Consider the following 24608-nt stretch of genomic DNA (forward strand, 5'->3'; position numbering starts at 1 on the left):
GGGTAAACAAAGACTTGTCACGGTGATTCGCCTGTCCGTTCACTCTCCCCGGGGGCTGTGTCCTGAAAACAGCACTTGCAATTTCAGAGGAGCGGACCCGACTACATCTCGCGAGAACAAACCTGCTTTACGGTACTCATACGGGATTACAAGTATAAAAGCTGTTGGAGTGCGAGGCAGGCATGCCTATGACAGAGGGAGCAACCGAAGGAAGTTCCCGGGCAGGGCGAAGAACTGCCGCTGCAGAAGATTTAACAAAAGCGCGTAAAATAAACATGAAACCCTCGTGAGCATTAGCAATGCCACCCTTAAGTGCTCACGGATGGCAAAACCATAAAGACAGAAAAAAAACTTTGTCTAACGAGCGGAAAAAAAGGAAACAGGAGTGGGACACTCTCTGTACGTGGGGGCGGGGGTGGGGTTGGGGGGTGACGCGGAGGACATTTACGACAGTGAGCTTTCACAGGAGACCAGTAGGGGGAGCACTAAAGCAAATCTTGCATAGCTTTAAGGCATGTTTGAGCTTTGCTTTAAAATTATTTTCACGCTCCGCCACGTTTTGCTGTGTTGCACCACAAATCCACACTGACTCAAACTTGCGTACATGATGTCAGTCCTGTCATGAGATTTTTCCGAAAGGATCACGATCATATTGATAAATGCTGATTACATCTTTCATATGGCTGTACGATCGTATACCGCTGTGCGATCGTTTGATAAATGAAGGCCAATGTTTTTTCAGAAGAGTAAAATGCATCTCGGAAGAATATACAGGCTCATTTTCAACCACCAACATGATCAAGGAAAAGTAAGAAAAAAAAAATCAATTTCAGACTAAGGAACATAATAAAAGACAGAATTTTTTCCTCTGAGCAACGTATTTGAGAATCCAGTTTGGTTGTCTCTGAAGGTAATTTTGTGTAGACCGCTGTCTCTGTATCGGGGGTCTGGTCGATTGGGACTCTCCCTTCTCTTCCCTCTGTTTACTTTGCAGCTCTCCATGCTTTTTTTGGTGAGATGCTTTTAAATGCTGGTGAAGATTGGTGGTGTTACCAGAGAAGTGAATTACCTCCCTGCACACAATACATGATGCAGTGTCTTTGAAGCGGTGAAATAAGTCCAAACAGCACTTCTTTTTCTGTCCGCCATCGTCTCTCTCTCTCTCTCTCTCTCTCTCTCTCTCTCTCTCTGCTCCTACACCTGCAGTGAAGAGCAGAGGGAGAAGGGGAGGGGCACAGAGCACCTTAACAAGTACCTGAGTGCCGGAGTTAGCTGATTGCACATTAGGGCTGACAGAGAGGCTGCTCTAACAAACTCTGCCTGGAGCAGAAAACAAACAAACAAAAAAAATCAGTCTCAACGTGCTAGTATCGATCTGATGCTAATACTAACTTTAGTATCGATACTATCGATATTCGGATCGATCCACCCACTCCTACCCACCATGGACGTGTGGAGTCTCTGGACGCTCGGATCATCCAGCTGCATCATGTTCACGTGCGCGCTGCTGGCGGTGGTCAGCCTGCTGTTCGTGGTGCACTACACCAGCAGGAAGAGGTGAGTCCGAGGCGAGCCGAACTAACCTGAACGCTCCCGGAGTGCTGCAGCCAGGGAAAACCTTCTGTTATGCTCCCTAAGTTGTTTTGCACACACACACACACACACCACACACACACACACACACACACACACACACACACACACACACACACACACACACACACACACACACATCATTTTCAGTAGAAGAAGCCTCTCAGCTGAAGTTGTCTGACTGTATTTGAAGCTCAGCTGGATCCTGTCTGGTTGTTTCTTCATGTGAACCCAGGGTTTGGATGGCAGGAGACGCTCCATCACTTCTCTGATCCCTCTCTCTGTTTGGCATTTTCCTCTGCTGCAGAACATGATTAGAGAAAACACAGTCCCTCCTGCTGGTGCAAGGGCTCAGATATATGAGCGATTTCTGTGATTTTCCACCAAATTGTAGAAATTTCAAGTAATGCAGCCACATTTATTTATTTATTTATTTATTTATTTATTTATTTATTTATTAGAGATTGGATCCCCATTAGTTGCCAACTGGGTGACAGCCAGTCTTGAAATCATGAAATGCAATACATAAATCAGGAGAATACAAGGAAATAAAAAATAAAAGTAGTATATATACGCAATTACATTTAGAAAACCAGTTAAAACAAGGCACCGATGATAATTAAGCTTTAAAAAAACCTTTTCACTGTGGTTTTGAAAGTTTTTAATCTTGTTCTCTTTTCTTACAGCTAAAAGTAAATTGTTCCACGGATTAGCAGCTCTGTACATTACTGTGCTCTGCAGTGCACCTGTTTGAGCCTTAGGAAGAGATATGTAATCTGCCGTGTGGCGCCTAGTCAAATGAGTATGGCATTTGTGAACTTAAGTAATTTCCTCATAAAAGGCCTTTACGTATATTTTTTTCATTTTTTTCTATATATTCTAAAAAAAAAAAAAATTACAAGATTCTTCTGTAATCTCTTCTCATAGCCATGAGAGAGACTGATGCATATATTCAATGTGTGTCCGAAATGGACAACGAAGAACCATTTGTGCAGCTTTGTTTTTCAGTACCTGTAGCTTGTGAATATCTTTTCCTATCCGACCATAGAACTGAGCAATAATCCAGATGAGATAATACTAAAGACTGGGTGACATATTTGATTTATGAGCCTGTCATGAAGTAAGCAAATTGTCTAAAAGCAGAAAGTGCTCTTCCCATTTTTGTCAGAATTATTTGACGTGACTGGTACAGCTCAAATTTTCATCTTTGGTTAAGCCAAGGAGAACAAACTTATGTACCTCCTCCAGAGGTATATTCTTTAAAGTGAGCGAGAAAAAGCTTCTATTCTTAACTACTTATGAACTCAACAAATGGAGTCTTCTGAGAGCTCATATGCACACAAAGGACCTCCTTTTTCAGTTGACTTAGGACCCAGCTCATGAAAATGCTGTCAACCTGAACTAACCTGTTTCTGAACTACCATTTGTTGACTTAGCTCCTCCTCCAACATCTGCTTTACAAGTTCTCTGAGGCCCCTTTTCCATCAAAACTAACCAGGTGCTGGTTCGGTGCCGGGGCCCAGTTGGCTCAAATATCATGACCTCAATAAACCAGTTTGTTTTTCCACTGAAAAGGAGCCGATTTGGAGTCATGTCACTGCGTCAGCATAAAACATCAGTACATCACTGTGGATGTATCCGCTCACATACAAACCAAAACAACAATGGAGGACATCCAAAAAGTGTTTCTGGCTGTCTATTTTTCATGGCAAGCTATCAAAGCACCATCAAGCTGTTAGCGACTGCCCACCCTCGTCTCACCAGTGATGGCATTTGAGAAAGAAGGTAAATATCAAAGACATTTTATTTCTTAACAGTGAATGTGTTACTGTTTGCCTAACTGCTAACGAGTACGCTAGCATCAATCATGTAGCGGTTAAACAAATTCAATAAGTTTATGATGATCTCTATGTTTATCTTTACAGATGATCTTAAGGACTGTGAGCTACAGATCTCCTGCTGCCTAGTTTAGGGTGGCCATACGTCTGGATTTAGGCTGGACAGTCAGACTATAAACGCCTTGTCTGGTGTCCAGCGTAGCCTCAAGCCGGACACTCATTTGTCCTCTTTTTTGGAGTTGCACCTGAATGCAACACTGTAAGTCGTCCAATGGTGTAAGACTTTTGGTTAAAAAAAAAAAAGAAACGCAGTTAAAAATGATTGGCTAGTAGCAGTGTCACAAATTCTCTGGTTTCTCATTGGTTGAAAAAATGTTAACACACCGCACCTGTTCCCATGTGCTAGCTGCGAATGTCAACATGCGAAAAGACTGACGACATTCAACTCAGAGTGGTCAAAAGAGCACGCACTTATTAGACAAAGCAGCAAAGGCGATTTACATGCTTATTGCATACTTTGTCAGTGTGATGTTGACATTAGCGCCCAAGGAAACGCGGCCATTGAAAGGCACGCAGGCACAGAGAAGCACCAATGCAACAGCCGGGCTGCAGGTGCCTCCTCCCTGAAGATGACAAGATATCTGCTGCAGAACTTGGTAAAGTCTATCATGCAGGCCTAAAATCAGTTCAAATACAGGTGTACAAGTTTACAAGTTTGCACATTTGTTGTTTACATCAAAAGTTGTATATATTTTTTGCACTGCACTTTGAAATGTTTTGAATAAATACAAATATTATGAAAAACATTCATCTTCTAAGGAATTATTTTTTTCCTACGCACTAGGGATGTGGAGATTAATCAGTATCGATCGTGATCAAGATACATACGTGCGAGATATGAGTGTATCAATTCATTCAGTGTGTATCGATGTGATGACGGCTTATAATCATGATGCATCGTTCGCTGTGTGCCTAATCGGTAATCTTCAAAGTTGCATCGGTTTTTACACGTTGTACTGCATTCTGTATTGTGTTTCCGAGGCGTCTTGAACGCACCATCATTCCCGAAGATGGACGGAAACCGTATGTGCATGCGCACACACACTGTGCTACAAGTTACAACAACATGGCGGAGTGCAGTAGTGGCAGTGCTAAGTTACAAGAGAATCAGATTTTTAAAGACATACTGGACGATCCTGCGAATCAATCGGCATTGTATGGTTCCCAACTCGTAATTGGGCAGTCACAATGCAAAGTTACAAATGATTACGTCATGATTACAAATGTGTTTTAATCCTATGCGAAAATGCTCCAGCTGCGCGGATGTAAACAAACTGACATGCGGCTGACGTGCGCGCTCCAGACAGTCCTCATGCGGAGGGAGCCACGCATGCGGCGGAGAATCCTCGAATATGTCTTTTAACGCACCCTCAAAGTTCAAATCCATCGTTTGGAAGTACTATGGATTTTACAAGAAAGATGGCAAACTTGACAAGACACACGTTATTTGTAAAGAATGCCGTGCTTCTAAACTGTCTGGGAGACAAGGATATTGGACATTGCAAAGCGTCACTTGAAGTCACTCATTGAGAGTTGTGTGGTATTACTGTTACTGTACCGTTTACACTTACAGCATCTTATAGAAATCTTTTATTTGTTTTTGCTTAACTCTTTTATTGTTACAGGACAGTAATACATAGTAAGTAATACATAGTACTGGTAGAGAGATTACAAGGAATATTTGTTCAGACAATAAGCACTTTTTTGTTCCATTTTGTACTTCTAAGGAATAAACCCAAGCCCATTTTAACATACGGAATGAATTGCCATCTTCTTATTTTTTTGTTTGCTTAATAGATAACATATGATCTATTTTTTTGCTTCACATTGAACTGCATTTGATTGAACTAATTTATTAAATCACATCGCAACCAGGTGTATCGCATTGTATCGGGAACAGGGTGAATCATACATCGTATCAGGATGAGGGGTGAATCATATTGTATCGAATTGGGATGGAGGGTGATTCATCTCTTTCTTATCAAAAACAGGGATTAATCGTAAGTATCGTATCGGCAGGGATTCAGTGTATTGCAAATTATATCGTATCGTTGGCAGGGCATCGAGATGCATATCTAATTGCCACAGTAATGGAGATCCACACCCCTACTATGCACATAGGATCTGGCCTAGCAAAGAGTTGGTGCCCGAAAAAGCCTCAGTTTTGGGGAACCGGAGCTGGGCCTCGGTCAGTGGGAATACAAAAACTGGTTCAAAGTTGGGCACTGGCCCTAAAACAGCATGGGAACTAGTTTGTTGGAAAATGGGTATGAGAGAGCTTTGGTCTCTCAATGGATCTGAAAATCATAGAAAATTAATTCTGGACACATTGACAGCTCTGTAGTTGAAAACACACACACACACACACACACACACACACACACACACACACACACACACACACACACACACACACATATATATATATATATATATATATATATATTTTTTTTTTTTTTTTGCGATCAACTTTTTATTTATTTTTTCAATTTGTAGTAATAAAACACGAAATTCAAAGGATCCATTAATTCTAGAAATTTAAACACAAATACATTACACTATACACTATACACTATTACACAAACACTATACATGCTTTAACCAAGAACCCCCCACCACCACCACCACCACCACCCCTCCCCTCCTCTCTCTTCCTTATGGAGCACACAGAGTAGGACACAATCGTAATCAGGATTACAAAATGGACATATTGGATTACCACAGATGAAAGATACAAAAGTCACAACAATAGTTTTCTTACATCTTCAGCAGCCTTTTCCCACATCACCAATGTTCTTGGGATTATTAATATGAGCTGATGACCACTCCAGGTAGATCACTTCGAGAAGAGTTTGCAGCCAATGTTTTATTGATAATTGATGTGGCGGAAGCCGCCTCAGAGCGATGATTTTTTTTGCAGCAGTCATGCCAGTCAACCAGAGTCTACGCTCTATCTCAGCAATCTTGAACCGGGAATCGTCATTTAGAAGAAGAAAAGCAGGTTCCAACGGGAGCTTCCTCCCCACCAGATTAGACATCTTATCCACAATTTTAGCCCAAAATCATTGAACATCTCGACACTCCCATAAGACATGTATTAATGCACCCATGATGTTCTGACTGCAGAATGTACTGTAGGGGTTGGGTGCCAAACCTAATAAATGTCTTTTTCATGATGTTACTGTAAATAAGACCTATGGCAAAATTTGTAATGGATTAATTGATTATTTGGGTTTTTAGATGACCAAATACATTATTCCATACCACCTCCCAATTAATGGTCTCTGTTCCTAAAGGAATAGCTACCTCCCATGAATGATACCTCAGTAATTCTTTAGAGGTGTATGACATAAGATTATTATAAATGAAGGAGACAGTTTTCTTTCGGGGTGATCTTTCCAAGAGAGACACTATGGGATGAGTCAATAATTCAGGCCCCCAGGGAACCTTGAGTGAATTAAGAGCTGACCTTACCCAAAAGTAGAGAAACTGTGAGTTTTTTGGGATACCAAAGTTGGACATTAGCCCAGAAAAGTCTAAAATTGAGTTTTGCCCTGATATATCTCCCAATGTCCAAAGCCCATGCTGAGCCCACAGTCGTGAAATAAAAGGCTTGCCGCCTGTCAGTAAGTTAATATTGTGCCAGATCGGAGAGTGTTTATGCCATATCCATCTGAAGTCTACATATTTCTCTAGAGTTTCTCATAATTTGTACTGTATATGAAACTATTGGCCCGAATTCTGAGAGACACTTCTTATGTTTGAGACCAGAAAAGACCACATCTTGAAACCTCAGAAGATGAACCAGCTCCTGTTCTAGTGTTTTCCACAGTGAAACAAATTCCGTATCAGACCAATATTTTAAGGAACGTAATATAAATGCCCAATGATACAATTTGAAGTTTGGGCATCCCCATCCACCTTCAGATTTATTCTGTTGTAATATTGATCATTTAATGTGTGGTTTCTTTCCATTCCAGATAAACTTTTTAAGTTTGGATTCAAGTTTTTGCCAGTAATTTTGGTGGGGGTGACAATGGAAGCATAGAGCTAATACAGTTTATACGTGGGAGGATGTTTATTTTTATTATAGCTGTGCAGGCAGGCATGGATGAGGGGAGCGCTGCCCACCTCATGAGGTTGTCCTCAACTTTCTTTAGAACAGACAGATAATTGTTTTTAGCTATTGCCAGGATCCACACACTGATTTTAATGACTAAATATGTTGGCTTTTGCGCCACCGGTATGTAGGATTGGATGTTTAACTTTGTCAGGTCCATATTCAACAGCATTAATATAGATTTAGAGTGGTTGATTTTAAAGCCAGACAGTGTACCATATTGATCGATGATTTTTAGAACATTTGGAAGAGATCATTGTAAATCCAAAGGTAAACAAGTGTATCGTCAGCATATAGAGAAACTGAATGCAGTGTGGATGCTATTTTGATTGGAGTTATTAATGTACTTTGCCGTATGTATTGGGCTAACGGTTCGAGTGACAGATTAAAAATGGAAGGGGATGCTGGGCATCCTTGTCTGGAACTGTGACAAATACTGAAAAGATCGGAAAGGTGCCCAACTGTAACAATCCTTGCAGAGGGATTAAAGTATAATACTTAGATCATTTTGATAAAAATTTGGGCCAAATTTAATTTTTTTTTTTGGACATTCCACAAATACCTCCATTCCAGGCGATCAAATGCCTTTTCCACGTCAAGAAATAGGAGTCCACAGGGAAGATCTGTCTTTTTGGTTTCAGAGATAATATGCATAAGCCGGCGGACATTATCTGATGCCAACCGTCCTTTAAGGAAACCAGTCTGATATGGATTAATTAACTTCTCGCTAACTTTATCCAGGCGCATGGCAATAACTTTGGAATAAATTTTTATATCAGCATAAATTAGGGAGATTGGACAATAGCTTAAACAGTTTTTGGGGGTCCTTCCCTGACTTATGGAGTACTGAGATGAGTGCTGTGTTGAGATCTCAGCAAGCTCAGTAGAGCTGAATGAGTGTCGGGATCCCTCGAAGTAAACCACCAGCGTCGCAGGCTGAACTTAATCCCCTTCTCGTTAAGCTGTGAATTTACCTTCTTGTAGGCGCTGCGCTTAGCTGCTGGCCGAGTGCTCAGATCCGGGAAGATAAAGATTTTTTTATCCTCGTAGAAGAGTTGCCGCTTCTGTATAGCCAGCTGCAGGATGCGCTCTTTTTCCTGAAAGCGGTGGAAACAGAGGATGAACGGCCGCGGATTTCTGTATAGCCAGCTGCAGGATGCGCTCTTTTTCCTGAAAGCGGTGGAAACAGAGGATGAACGGCCGCGGATTCGTGTCAGGATTTGGTTTAGGCATCGGTGCTCTGTGGCATCTCTCCAGCTCCGGGGGTTTTGAAAAACTTTCGTCATCCAGCACCTTGACCAAGAGTTCAGACATGAACTTCAGTGGACATTTCCCGCTCGCTGTCCTCCGGCACGCCGAGGACCCTGAGGTTCGTACGCCTCTGCCTATTTTCCTATCCGTCCAACATGTCCCTCAGACCGCTGTTTTCTTTCGTGAGGTCTCGTACTGTGGATGCCAGCTCTGCCATGGATGATTCCAGTGTGGTGATACGATCACTGTGGTCTGTGAGCACGTCCTCTGCCTCGTTAAAACGGGTTTTGTGTGACTCAACTTGCTGTTTAACCGCTTCCGGCATAGTTTGAATAGGCGAGAGTGACGTCTTGATTAATTTTGTCAGCTCTTCCGTGATGTCATTACGGTTCTTTTTGAGTTCAGCCATCAACACGGCTAGCGTTAACTGCTCAGCCACCATGGAACTCGTGGTTCATCCCTCTTTGATACTTTTGTTCGTAACCCTGTCCTTTCTGTCTTTGTCGGACATCCCAGACAAAAGCCGAGTAATGAAAAACCCGTCAAAGTAAGGATTTAGTCACTAATCCAGCGTAGATTAACAGGTGGAACAAGTTTTGCTCTGGAGCTCTCCTCTGCACGTCTGCCTTAGCACGCCATTAACCGGAAGCCCTATAGTTGAAAACACATATGATGGTGACCTTTATATTGATAAATTGGCTCATCTAGGAGAAAAAATTAATTCTATTGAGGGTTATTTATACAACGCCAAATACAATACAACCATTTCAAGGCACTTTCTGCAGAACCAGAATGAGAGATTTAGATACCCAAAGAATGAAGCTCAAATTTTGATAAATTCACCCTCAAACACATTTAACAAATCAAATTCAAATGAAGCTGCAAAACATGTACAACAACTGTCTAATGTTGCATTGATGAAGCTTCAATTCTTATTGAAATTCAGTTCAATTCAATTCAATTCAATTCAATACTGAGGTTGTTTTCTACTAGTTTACTTTAGTTCACTAAAGCTGCTTCATGGTAAAGCATATCAGATGTTTTCCATTACATAGGTCTTCAATAAACACACAGAAGAATCAGTATATTGTATAAACTGCACATCACTGCTGAGTGAATATCTTATTTTAGGAAAATGTGAAAGACTTTGAATACACCATTTAATTTACGGTGTTCGATGTCAAAAAAGTACATGCCAGTGTCAAAATTCAGAGCTGAACAAATTATTAAAAACAGCCATCAAAACCAGTTCACAATTAAAATATGTGCTGGAGCATAAATGACCTGTACTGTAGCCTAATAAATCAGAAAACATGTAAAAAAACACTGTAGAATCAGCCGAGACGTTATCTTGCCGACCCTGCATTTTAGGCAATTAACTTATCACAAAGTCAAAGTTGCTCATGAAACTTATCCTCAGCTACTGGAGAACATTATAAAGATTAAATAAACATGTTTTAAATGTAAGTAAAATATGCACCGGTGATGCAACCTCAACATATTAAGACATCGATCTTACATCCCTTTCACACTGCAACTATCAGGTCGACCGTGTTCTCGACCCGCTAATAATCGCCTTTTGAGTCCTTTCACACTGCATGCAGACCCGCATCTAACCACCTGCTGGCGAGACGCGTCGCTGCGTTTTCCTGCGCTGATAGTGTCCCGCGTTGATGACATCATCAGCGCGACGGAGCAAAGCGAAAATCAACAACGGACTAGAGCTTAGTCCCCTTTACCTGTAGACAAATCTCCTCTTCCGCACAAATCCATAGGAGCTCTCTGGTCTCGCTATCTTGCTAATACTGAGTCATCTTGATGAAGAAAATCTCACGCTGTGTCCAGAAACAACAACTAGTGCTCTAACGTAGCCACGCTGCGTCGACGTCATCACGTAAGTTACTGCGTCGACTCGTGTCTACCTTTCACACTCCCTTTCACCCCTCCCACTAAAAAGCCGATAGTAGCGACCCGCTAAAAACCAGCGTTGATTGCAGGGTTGAAAAACCCGGGTCTAATGCTGAGTGAACACGTTCACGCTGACACGAGAAGCCGATTAATTAGCGGGTTTAAAAGGGTTTTTTGGCCAGTGTGAAAGGAGTAGAGAGGCACAAGCTGAGTGCTGCCATCATCTGCTTCCTGTAGTGCTGAAAAGTTACTTCTGCAAGATAAAGCTCTTTTCAAAATAAATTGCACATCAGCTATAAAGACCATGCTTCTCCACTCCAGGACACCAAAAACATGTGAAATGCATGACAGAACAATAGATTTTCAGCTCCATTGTTTCCTTCTGCTGGAATTGTGTCTTTTCTTTGTGAGCTTGTGCTCGTTTATCTTATTTGTCTTCCTTGCAGCTGTTTCTTCTTGTTGTTATACTTGCTTGGGGCATTTTTTTTGTAGCTTCTTTGTTCTGCCTGTTTGCTTACATCCAGTTTTTACAGTTGTTTGCTACCTTTTCTTCTTGTTTTTACATTTGTTCCCATCTCTTTGTCATTAGAGAATTCACTCCACAGGTGATCCACAGTGCTTCTGCATTTGCTGTGCAGCCACATCAGGGAGCTGGTGGGGGTCAAAGGTCGTGCTCATGGACCCTAAGTGGTGACTAGAAAGAATAAAAACACATTAAAACAATGTAAATAAGTAGAACAAGGAGAGTGAATTGAGTAAAAACCTTTTGTAGTAAAAACTGTTCTTTACTGGACATAATGGTGTTTTAAAGCTGTGAGAAACGAGACATTCCACCAACTGGTGGTTCTTCAGGGAACACATCAGCTCAGCTTGATCTCAGGTGGCCTGATCTGGTAAATAACAAACTGCAATTCCAACAGCATTTGACCTCAGTGAATAATTTACACATGTGCTTCCTGACCACAATCTCAGCTCTGAGTGTTTCAGCTGTTTTATGAGTTCATCCAAGCGATTAGAACACTTTGAAAATCAGCATCTCTGCATAGGAAATGAAAACAAAATTTTGATTTCCAAATAATTTAGTGAAAGCTTCATGGAGCCGCTACAGAAAAGCTGAAGAGCCGCAGGTGGCTGCAGAGCCACAGGTTGAACACCCCTGGTCTTGTGTCTGTACAGGTTTTGTGAGATTTTGTATTTGCTCAATGCAAAGTGTTTTTGAGTTTCAGAGCCGATTCCAGACTCCAGCAGACACTGAAGACAGTAACTGTGCGCCAAGTTGTGGTTGACGTTCACATGAAGCGCTGCAGTGTGATTGTGCTGTGTGTTGCAGGAGAGAGAACGAGCCGCCTTTAATCAAAGGCTGGATCCCTTTCCTTGGGAAAGCTCTGGAGTTCAGGAAAGATTCTTTAAAGTTCCTGCTCGAGCAGAAGAGGAAGCATGGAGACATTTTCACGGTCCGGATGGCAGGTTGGTTTGGAGAGTGATGGAGTAAATTTGTTTCAAGGAATCTGGACGATCAAAGGTCCCCAGCCAGAGTAAGGGCCAAAGGTCAACTTATTGAGCAACAGCAGCTTCTCAAATTAGATCAGGGATGTCAGTCAAACACATTTTAGTTCAGGGGCGGCATTCAAATTGAGTGTTGTGGAATGGTGAAATAAAGCCATAATAACCTTTCCACTCAAATTATGAAGTTTTCTTGGTTGTAGTGGAGAGTTTAAGTGAAAATGTCAAAAAATCAAATAATGACAATGAGAATGGCAACAGTCTCAGAGTGACACCAGTTTTAATGACACCCTCTGGTGCAAAATACAGTGAAATGTCAAGAAAAAAAACACTCTTCCAACTGTTGCATTATGCATCTTTTTACACACTTTTTATTCTGTAGCGGCTTTCTGCTGTCCTACAGTGACATCCAGGATTCTGAGCTCAGTGGACACTTCCTCTGAGAACTTCCTGTTTCAAGCTCGGTGTCGACGTCCTGTTGGTCAGTTGATGGGCGTGGTCTGGGTCTAATGATGTCAAAATGTGAACAGGATGATGAGGACGAACCTTTCATTGATGCAGGACATTTATTGGTTCGAGGTTTAGAGAAGGCCATATGAAGTTCACCTGTAATATTTTAATTTCATCCTGAAATCTCTCCCGAAAGTAAAAAATCCTGAGCCTTATTGTGAGCAATGTATAAGTCTCTCAGTCATATTTCCAGCCAAAGAACTAAAGAAATCTGGTAGTTCAGTGTGCTGCTTTTAAAGACCTTCCTACTTGTCTGTCAGTTGTACAACACTGACTGAAGGCCGTGTTTGCTGCTCCCGCTCTCTGGCAGCACGAGGGAGTCATCGTTCAGGTTCTGCACGGCGACAAACTCCATTCAAGCAAATTACAGAGTTGTTTCGTTCACCTGCTTTTTATCAGCTCAAAGGGAAATTCACTGTGATGGAAACATGCTGGAGGGGAACAAAGGCCGGTTGGCGAAGCAGTGGAAAGCAGTGAAAGGCTGAGCTGCACCCTGCCAGCTCTTTATGTGCTGCTCCTGCTTCTGTTTGGAGCCTGAAGCGGCTCGCATTCAGTCCAACTCATACTTTAGAAAACCAGCATTACTGTGGTACTAAAGAAAACATAAACAACGAAAAAGAAAAACAGAATTTTTAATCTTGTGATTTATCACCACGGTAAGTGCAGTTTTTCTGGGGTCACAATATATGAAGTTCAGGCTTTTAGAGACTAAAGAGTCTAAAGAGTTCAAGCTTCATTTGTTCAAGATAAAACTTGCTTGAAGTATCGCACCTTATGTCAATGTCAATTTAAACTAGAAACAAAAAATTTTCAAACAATAAGTTTTTTTCTATTAAGGGATCAAATGTCCACTTTTATTTTTGAAAACAATCTTAAACTTTCTTTATTTTTAATTGTTTGTTAATTATTTATCCACTCAAATCAACTAAAACTAGTTGACAATTGGAATTTTAGTAATTTTAGTGAAAGTTGGTTTAAAAAAAAACATTCTCAAACCTTTAATTTATTTAAGTATATATTATAACTTATAAAAGTCTTATTTTTGATTGTTTATGGATGTGTTCAAGAACATCACTGTTATCAATACGTATTGTCGCATTAACAAAATCAGATGTTAATAAATAAGCCCAACAAGTCAAAGTAATTCTTCTGAGAGTATGGTCTTTTCACCGTTTGTGTGGTGTTGTTCTCATCTGACCTGCAGGTAAATACATGACCTTTGTCTTGGATCCGTTACTGTACCCGCACATCATCAAACACAGCCAGCAGCTCGACTTTCGCGAGTTCCTCCAAAACACGACGCCCAGGACGTTCGGGTATCCGCCGGTCCACAGCAAGATGTTCAGTGGGCTGAAGGAGCAGATCGCCTACTCCTTCACACTCCTGCAGGGGAACAACCTCACCCTGCTGACAGAGAGAATGTTGGACAACCTGATGCTGGTGTTTCGCCAGGACCACCTGGGGCACAGCGGTTGGAGAAGCGGCAGCATATACCAGTTCTGTCTGTCCATGATGTTCGAGGCCACCCTCCTTACCATGTACGGTCACCCGGCGGCCGCCACCCGCCACGGTGGGGTGAGCGCGCTGAGGGACGACTTCCTCAAGTTCGACAGCAAGTTCCACTTGCTTGTGCAGCAGGTTCCCATCTGGCTGTTTTGGGGAATGAAGGCCGTCCGCAAGAACCTCATCAATTATTTCATGCCCGACCACATTTCACGCTGGACCGACATGTCGGAGTTTATCCGCATGCGTATGGAGATGTTTGAGGACCATGAAAACCTGAGAGACGTCGACAAAGCAGGTAGAGTCCTGAAAAGTCAGCAGCTCTTCTCTTAGCTCACGACTACCCAACAATGACATGCAGTGTTTATGGAACAGTAAGATCTGCCCAAATAAAACAAGACAAAACTTGTAATTCCACATTCTGCCACATGGTGGCAATGGGACTCATTTATTCTTTAAGGGCTCAGTACTGCCACTTGAAGGACAGACATGGTACTGAAGAAATTCTACACACTGCACCTCTGAACACTTGTTCCATAAAAATATACCCTTTCATGCTCCCTTGCACTCCATAGTCGACGGCATCAGATCAAATGACTTCAGTCTCTTGTATAATTCCAAATACAACACAGTCATTTAAAGGTACTTTTACAAAGAAAAACCAACACGAGCCACACACAATTAAGCAAGGGAAACAGTGGAAAGGAATAACTCCTTCAATAGTCAGAGAGGTAGTAATTCTGAAAACATTAGACAGATCTTTCAAAAAGGGATGAGGTTAACAATTCAAGATATGTCACATTGCCACTTACTTCCAATTCAGGAACAAAACAGACCAACAGCAAGAAGGGTTTCTCATGGGGGAGCCACGAACACCACCTAGTTTCTTCATGGAAGCCAGAAGAATGGAGACACACCTTGTGGAGGAGAAAAATCAGATAATTCAAGTGTCTGGACCTTAACATTCAACACAACACAACAAAATGTTGTTGAGGTTAGAATCAATTGGATTTTCCTCACTTAGCTCACTAGTCAGAGAAAGTTTTGCTCATGTTAGGATGAAGTGTGAGGAAAGAGGAGGAAAGAACTCCTTTAGGGTTAGGGTTCTGTGAGTTTGGTTGGTCTTTGTGTGGATTTGGCTGAGTTTAAAGGAGGTTTCTGAATCTTTTACTCAGATAAATAACACATTTTCTCCACTCTCAGCTCATCACTTTGCCATGCTTTGGGCAGCTTTGACGAACTCGGTTCCTGCCACCTTCTGGGCCATGTACTACCTGCTGAGCCACCCAGAGGCACTGCAGGTGGTGCGACAGGAGATTCAGGAGGTCTTCCAAATCAGCGATGTGGAGTTCAGCAGTAACACAAATGTGAAGCTCCACAGGGAGGAGATGGACAAGCTCCCTTATCTGGGTACGTGTGCACACCGGAGCATATCCAAGATGTGATTGTTTCCTGATCAATAACGGGCTGACGACCTCCTCAGAGAGCGCCATCAAAGAAAGCTTCCGTCTGTCCTCGGTCACGATGAGCCTCCGGGTGGTGCAGGAAGACTTCAATCTGCGGCTGGGGGAGAGTCGCTCAATCGCTGTCAGGGAAGGAGACATCATCATCATGTATCCTCAGATCATGTACTTTGACCCGGAAATCTACGAGGAGCCCAAGGTACAACCAGTGAACTCCTCCTGGCTCGCTGTAGTATTCAAGTTAATTCAGTTTCATCTGGAGAGCACAGAACACAACACAGTCGTTTAAGCAGAGGCTGGATGTGGTTCTGAGGTTAAGCTGAGATAAAAGTCACTTTAATGTTTTAGCTCCTCTCTTGCTTTTCCTCTCTCTGTTATCAGAAGTTCCGATTTGACCGCTACGTTCACAACGGTGCAGAGAAAACGGACTTCTACAAGGACAACCAGAAGCTGAAGCACTACCTGATGCCATTTGGCTTGGGCTCATCCCTGTGTCCCGGACGCTTCTTTGCCATGAGCCAGATAAAGCAGTTCCTGTGCCTGATGCTGCTGTACTTCGACCTGCAGCTGGAGGACGGGCAGAGCCATTTTGAGCCCAGGAAGGCTGGTCTGGGGTTTAAGCTGCACTCTGCTGACATCCGATTCCGCTACAGACTGCGAGCTGACAACAAGATTGATGGTGGCTACTGACTGGACACTGAATCAGTCAGTGAGTCCCATCCGAGGTTATACATTGTGTATTGCCAAACGTATTCACTCGCTTGTCTTCTCATGCATCTGAACTTGAGTGACATCTCATTCTTGAATCATAAGGTTTAATGTGATGTTGGTCCACCATTTGAAGCTGTAACAGCTTCAGCTTTTCTGGAAAGGCTTTCCACAAGGGCTTTCAATGTGTTTCTGGGGACTTTTGATCGTTCTTCCAGAAGGGCATTTGTGAGGTCAGACACTGATGTGGGAGAAGGCCTGGCTCAGAGTCTCTGCTCTGTTCTATCAGGTTGAGGTCTGGACTCTGTGCAGACCAGTCAAACTGGATCCTCCATGTCTTTATGCTCTGGTGTGCAGTCATGCTGGTAAAGGAAGGATCCTCTCCAAACCGTTCCCACAAATTCGGACACGTGAAATAGTCCAAAACGTTGCTTGTTTGGGTCAAAATGCTGAAGTTTTTAGTTCCTGTCACTGGAACTAAGAGGCTCTCCATAAAAAAAATGTCCACACCAGAGTCCCCCCTTCAACAAACTTTATATTTGATACGATACAGTCAGACAAGAAGTATTGGGAAGCTGAGCAAATACTTTTGGCAATATCATGTAGGTTTAAGGGTTATCTGTAATGTTTAAACAGTGCTGTTTTTGAGTCATTGTGGCATTCATTCTGTCCTCATTCAGCTACTGGGGATTCAAGTCAAAAGCTTTATGTTGGTTCCAGTTTCACATCTATTGGCTGTTCAGATGTACCAGCAGACAGAACAGACATTAGAGCTGTCTTTTTATTGATTGGTTAAGGCTGTTTTTTCATCTCTACTGGTACAGTGAAAGTTTTATGATTCGGCCAGATGTTTTTAAGTGTTTAAAACCACAGCTGAGGCTTTATCTCACACCAGTAGTATTTTTTAATGCTTGATTCCCTTTTGTTAGTCATTTTTGCTAAACTCTGTTGGCATAAAAAAAAGCTAAACCTGCTTTTAATTTGAAATATCTGATGAGTGTTCACTAAAGTTATCTACGATTTTACAACTAAGGGGTATTGGGTTCTATTACACACACAATAAATTCAGTCAAACAATAAATGTTAAAATTAGATTTGAAAAAATCCTGCTTTGAGACGGCAGCTTCCTGATCCACACACTGCTGTTTCATTTCAAGTTCTCTGTCGCCCTCCAGGTGATATTCGCCACTTTGAAAACTCTGGTGTGAAATGACAAGAAATGATCAACTAACAGTGAGGTCGGTGTCTCAAACTGGTTCACCATCTTTTAGATAGATAGATAGATAGATAAAAACTTTATTAATCTCCCAAGGGAGAAATTCCGGTGTCCAGCAGCACACAGATCATCCACATGCAAATAAATAACAACAGTACAATAAATACAAGTGCTCGGATTGTACTTGGTTTGGCTCAGGCACATCTGTTATACAGCCTGATTGCTGAGGGGATGAACGACCTCTTGAAGCGCTCAGTTCTGCAGCGCAGTGACAGGAGCCTGTTACTCCGCTCACTTTTTTGAGCTGCAACTGTGTCGTGCAGTGGATGTTTGGAGTTCCTCAAGATACTCTGCATTAGAGCCCCCATCCTCCTCTCCAAGACTGCTCCAACAGAGTCCACCTTCCTCCCCATCACAGACACACACCTCCTGATCAGTCTGTCCAGCCGATTGCTGTCTCTTTTTTGTCATACTGCTGCCCCAACAGACAACCCCAAAGAAAACAGCACTTGCAACAACAGACTGGTAGAAAATGTACAGCATGTCACCACACACATCAAAGGATTTAAGTCTCCTCAGGAAAAACAGCCTGCTCTGTCCTTTCTTATACAGGGCCCGAGCCTGCTCCGACCAGTCCAGTTTGTGGTCAAGGTGCACACCCAAGTATTTATAGGTGTGAACAACCTCAATACTCTCTCCGTCGATGATGACAGGTTGATGAGAGGGCTTCCTGCCAAAGTCAATGATCATCTCCTTCATCTTCGAGGTGTTCAGAATGAGACCATTGTCCCTGCTCCAGGTGGTGAATCCCGCGATGAGCTCCCTGTACTCCTTTTCATCCCTACCCTTCACACATGCCACAATTGCAGTGTCATCTGAATACTTCTGCACATGACACGCAGCAGATCTGTGAGCAAAGTCAGCAGTGTACAGTGTGAAGAGAAAGGGGGATAGTACAGTCCCCTGCGGTGCACCAGTGTTGCTCAACAGGGTCCCAGATACACACCCCCCGAGCCGGACGTATTGTGACCTCAGAGTCAGATAGTTGTGGATCCAGCGAACAAAGAGAGGATCCACTCCCATCCTCTCAAGCTTCCCCTTCAGTAACTGAGGCTGGATGGTATCAAAGGTGCTTGTAAAGTCGAAAAACATCAACCTCACATAGCCTCCAGCTCCCTCCAGAAAGGAGAGCGCCTGATGGACCATAAACAAGACCGCATCGTCCACTCCCATGCTGTCCTGATAGGCGAACTGAAGGGGGGTCCAGCCCCCCCTCCACTTGAGGTTTGAGCAGCCGGAGCAGCAGCCTCTCAAAAGTCTTCATCACCACGGATGTTAGGGCCACTGGTCTGTAGTCCTTCATCCCTGCAGGCCTTGCCACCTTGGGCACTGGGACAAGGCATGAGGTCTTCCACAACGCAGGGACACGTCCAGTCTGAAGACTCCGATTGAAGATTGTTTGGAGAGGCACAGCCAGCTCTGACGCACACTCCTTCAGCAGCCGTGGTGATATCCCATCAGGCCCTGCAGCTTTCCGTCCATGGAGCCTCCTCAGCTCCACACGTACCTCCTCCACAGTGAAGGCCGGCGCGTCAGCAGAGGTGGAGCAGCCGCTGGGTGGTGAGGAGGAGCAGGTCACAGCAGCAGAGGTGGAGCAGCCGCTGGATGGTGAGGAGGAGCAGGTCACAGCAGCAGAGGTGGAGCAGCCGCTGGGTGGAGGAGAGGAGCAGGTCACAGCAGCAGAGGTGGAGCAGCCGCTGGGTGGAGGAGAGGAGCAGGTCACAGCCGCAGATGTGGAGCAGCCGCCGGATGGTGAGGAGGAGCAGGTCACAGCAGCAGAGGTGGAGCAGCCGCTGGATGGTGAGGAGGAGCAGGTCACAGCCGCAGAGGTGGAGCAGCCGCTGGGTGGAGGAGAGGAGCAGGTCACAGCAGCAGAGGTGGAGCAGCCGCCGGGTGGACATCCGTTAGTGTGTGCGTGCGTTTGTACAGAGTCAAACCGGTTGTAAAAACGGTTGAACTCGTCCGCCATGTCCACATCACCAGGAGCTACACATCCCTTCTCCTTGAAACCAGTAATGGTTCTCATGCCCTTCCAGACCTCTCGGGAGCTCTTATCCTGCAGCTTCCTCTCGAGTCCTGCTTTGTACTCCCTCCTGGCCCGTCTCATGGCCCTCCTCAGGTCATGTTGAGCAGTCCTCATTCTCTGCCGGTCACCAGACTTAAAAGCCTCCTTTTTACAGTTCAGCAGATGTTTTGTGTCACTTCTGATCCACGGCTTGTTGTTTGGGAAGCAGCGCACAGTTCTCAGGGGCACCACTACATCCGTGCAGAAATTTATGTAGTCTGTGACACAGACCACGCTCTCATTGATGTCATTGTCCACGTCTGAACCCACCCCGTGAGCAGATATAACGAAGCTTCCCGGTAAGCACTCTTGCACTTCATCAGGGCTTCCAGCTCATCGCGCTTGTTGGGCATAGAGTTTACGTTACCCATTATAATAGATGGCACAAAGGGCTTGTACCTCCACCTTTTAGCTTTTAGCTTAGCGCCGGCTCGGCATCCTCGGAAGGGCTTCTTGATCTCGCGCGGGATCGGATGCTTGATTCCCCTCGATGTGCGCCTCAGCTCAAGGAGCTCATCCCTCGAGTACTTGTACCAGCACATTCCAAAAACAGAACAACCACCAAAAACACAAAAACACAAAAAACACTAGCGCTGCTCGGACTTGCTGCCACCGCAGTTGGCACACTGCTGTTTCATTTCAAGTTCTCTGTCGCCCTCCAGGTGATATTCGCCACTTTGAAAACTCTGGTGTGAAATGACAAGAAATGATCAACTAACAGTGAGGTCGGTGTCTCAAACTGGTTCACCATCTTTTACGAGATTGGATGAGAACAGTTTTCAAAGATTAAGGCCCCGTTGACACAACAATAATTTTAAGTGAGAATTTAAAACTTTCATTGCCCTTTGAATGTCCATTTAGCTGACAGTTGTGCTCATTACCATTTCAAATGCAACTGTTTGAAAAAGGCTCCCAAGGGTGACCTTTTGAAAACACTTGGTTGGCATGACTCCTGCTCCATATTCTAGTTTTCAAGTTTGAATTGATAGTTTAATAGTTAAGCTTCAAACCTGATTGAGTCCATGTCGTCCTCTGTCCATACCAGTGTCACTGTACTCACCACTGGTTTTTTTATACTTCATTTTTCAAAGTTTTCAATTTTTAAACAAACAAACAAAAAAAAGACCTCAACAACACAGAGCATCAAGTTTACATGAGTGGCATTACAAAAGGTACACGTCAGGGGCAGACTGGGGGGTAAAAGTGGCCCGAGAGACATGGACACACCGACCCACTTCATGCGTGGTGTGGCAACCAACCAGTCAGCAACACAAGTTTCATGTTCCTGAGTTCCTCGCTGAAAAAAGAAGCAATTTGGACCATAATCGTATAATAATAATTAACCTCAAGCTTTAAGTAGCTTACTGTAAAGTAATTGCAGGTATATTGTGATTTTATAGCTTGTTGATACAATAGAATTTAGCTTACACTATTTGCCAGTCTGTTACACCACCTGTCTACACCATGAGTAAACCACTAGAGGGCAACTTAATTACAACAATAAGTTCATTTCACAAAGTTTGTTTGATTTAAAAATAGATGAACAATACAGATGTAAATATTATTTCTATATATATTATAGATAAATAACAAACTACACAGCAAGCAACTATACAAACAGCTATATACAATCATGTGATAACTTATACTTTATAAAAAATAACAGCTGTGCAGCTACTATACAAACAACTATACACAATAATACAATATAAAAACTTATAGTTAGTTATACCTTAACCTTTGTCAGTCACTTGTGTTAAAATGTTCACAACCATCCACAATGTGGATTACAGTCCTCTCCGGGTCCCCTCTGGAACACATGCTGGCCTATATGAGTGACAGACATAACATTGCATTAGCTATAATAACACATCATCCCGTCATGAAACCTGGGTTAAAACTAATAGGTCACATTTTACATGTTAGTTCAAGAGTCTGTAACAATAAGTCATTCACTAATTTAAAGATTGCTAAGTAGCTAAGTCACACACTAAAAGCAATGTGAACAGAAATATTCCTGGATTTTCGTGGCGATGGTGACCTTCATATAGTATTGGATAGTGGTGATGATGTAGTTGATGGTTGTTTGATAGGAAAGTGACAAGGGAACCTCTACCTCCTCTTGATCCAGAGTCAGACTGATGGATTTGTTTGACTTTTTCTATGTTGAGAGTGAGGTGTTCCTTGAGATGAGACATCATATTTTCCAAGTAAAAGAATGATCTCTAAAAAACAGCCATGATCAATAGTCTCATCATCTAATGTGTGTGCTGCTTCTGCCTGCTTTTGTCTGTGACTTAAACCCCTTTTACCGATGAGCTTGATCACATCTATGATGCGCTCCAAAACTTGTCTCCTCTTGCGTACTTGCTGTCTGTGAAGTGACATCTGAGGTCCCATGACAAGGTTCTTAATGGTCTTTTTAGGAGGACCTGAGAAAATATGCCTCAGCACAATTTCTGTGACTGTCACTTCTCTCATGCTCAACGAATCTCAGGTGTATGTGGGTGAAGGTGGTCATTCCAGTGATAAAGGAGCTGCTATCTCAACGTAAGCATTAGCCATGCAAAGAAAGCAGAAGAGTGTTTTGGTTTGTTCATTATATGTCAGCCATTTCTGATTTGTTCCATCAAACAAAATGCCCTCTGCACTACAGGGGGTCTTCTGCTTGTGAAATAATCAACTGAATGGGGGGAACCTGACTTCTTGTCCTTGGCCTTCTGTGTCAGCAGCAGGGACATCAGACTACAAAAATGATTGGCAATGTGAACTGTTAGTGCAGTTTTAGTGGTTTACTATCAACAGCATTTGATATTAGTGCATGTGGGTTATGGTTGGGCAAACAAGCATTATTGTCATCAGCCTTAACGTAACAAGTCCGGGATCCTCTCCTCTGTCCACATCTGGGTTATCTTCAATCTAGATAAAAGATTAATATTATTAATTATGCTAGTTTACCAATAATAATCATCATCATGCATCATCAGTAGGTATTTTACATAAAAAAGAAAACAATAATCAATTCTGGGATGGTATCACTGAATTATTCTGATAGCGAACTTGTATAGACAAGCAAACAATTCATTAATTTACGGTCATTAAGTATTAGAGTCAATTAATTGATAATAACAGGTTAATTTCAACCAGATGACAACGTGGCTACAAGGGTGAAAGACCCCATCCCATCGTTTTAGCAACAGTACAGCCAGGTTCACATCTACAGGAAATGTCTGGTAAGCAAATGGTGGCTATTTTGGACTCCAGAGGCTAGCTCGCACTGTGCTAACAGGCTAGCTAATACTGTGCTGAATTATCTCACTTTAACCAAATTGACATTTTCACCAAAGCATCAACAAGTACCAAACATAACTTACTTGCTGGTCATGAAGGGATTTTCTCTTTTTGCCCCTGAGCTTCTCAGCGCCACCTTTTCGTTTTGTTTTTTTCTCTCCATATTTTGCGCCTACTTGCATCCATCCAAAAGTTGCCGTCAGATGTCCGTCACGGCTGTGTGTGATTGACAGGTGACAGCAGCTGCAGAGTGAGGGAGTGGGTGGGACCTAACCACCGCAGGGATGAAATGTGATTGGCTATCAGCAGCAATCGCAGGTAAACCAGCCTATAGCATCAGGAGCTGTCCAGCTGACAGCCCAGCCTCCTTGGGGAGCGGACCATAGCGCTGTTGGCGGTGTCACATAAGATTTTTTTTTTTTCTCGTGGTCCAACCGGCCCACTGAGCCCAACGGGAAACCTCCCGGTGCTCCCGATGGCCAGTCCGCCCTTGGCTATATATTTGTTCCTGTTTTTCCAATATGTTTTACATTTTTTCTGAGCCTTGGTGAGGCGAGCCTTCTTTCCATTTCGTAGATTTCAAGTATAATGTGTTTCCAGTCTGTTTTAGTGGGAACATCCTCAGACAGCCATTTTCTTGTTTGGGCTTTCTTTGCTCTGGCCAGAAGTATAGACAGAAGATATTAAAATGGTAAATGGTCTACACTTATAAAGCGCTTTTCCTTGGCATTAGTGGACCCCAAAGCACTTTACACTGCATTAACACATTCACCCATTCACACACCAGTGGAGGCGGCCGCCATGCAAGGCACTCAGTCCAACCACTGGGGGCAATGTGGGATTCAGTGTCTTGCCCAAGGACACTTTGACATGCAGACAGGGGGAGACAGGAATCGAACTAACAACCTCCCGATCGCAAGGCGACTGTTCTCCCCACTGAACCACAGCTGGCCCGGTATTTGCCTGATCTCTTCAGTTGTTGAGGGAGATTGCCAAAATATCAACTCTGTGTCCCCAAAATTACGTTTTGAGAAAAGTAAACTGCATTCTCAAATATATTGCTCAGAGGAACATATTCTGTCCCTTATTAAGTTTATCTTCAACGTATTTTTTTTTTTTTTTCATAGAATTATGACACTTGGTCTGAAACTGATTTTCTTTCTTGCTTTTCCTTCACCATGTTGGTGGTTAAAAATAACCCTGTATATTCATCTGGGATGCATTTTACTCTTCTGAAAAGACATTATGGTTATTTACTCTTTTTAAGTCACTTTTGAAGGTTCCATGCAGTCTTTTTCAACTTATTCTTGCCGTTAGTTTAAATATGCACGCACACCTCTCACATTGTGTAGTGACTTGGCCTGTTTTGGAGCTAAATTTACTTCCTGATGTCGTACTTCTAACATTCCTGTTTTTTTGGGGTTTTTTTTTGGGGGGGGGGGGGGGGGTTACGAGCAACTCCAACACAATCTGCCACCAGAGAAGACAGTTGGAGCTTCTCCGATGCTGCACTGCGCAT

General features: G+C 43.1%; 1 protein-coding gene across 1 annotated transcript; it reads left to right on the forward strand.

Moving 5' to 3' along the window:
* The first annotated feature begins 1444 nt into the window (after positions 1 to 1444).
* LOC115406115 (25-hydroxycholesterol 7-alpha-hydroxylase-like) lies at positions 1445 to 16439 on the forward strand. The gene is made up of 6 exons (XM_030116021.1): positions 1445 to 1557; positions 12101 to 12237; positions 13988 to 14584; positions 15490 to 15696; positions 15770 to 15948; positions 16131 to 16439. The coding sequence occupies exons 1-6, from the start codon at positions 1445 to 1447 to the stop codon at positions 16437 to 16439; spliced, it is 1542 nt and encodes a 513-aa protein (XP_029971881.1).
* Positions 16440 to 24608: the final 8169 nt, after the last annotated feature.

Source organism: Salarias fasciatus, chromosome 18, assembly GCF_902148845.1.
Source record: "Salarias fasciatus chromosome 18, fSalaFa1.1, whole genome shotgun sequence".
Classification (NCBI taxonomy): domain Eukaryota; kingdom Metazoa; phylum Chordata; class Actinopteri; order Blenniiformes; family Blenniidae; genus Salarias; species Salarias fasciatus.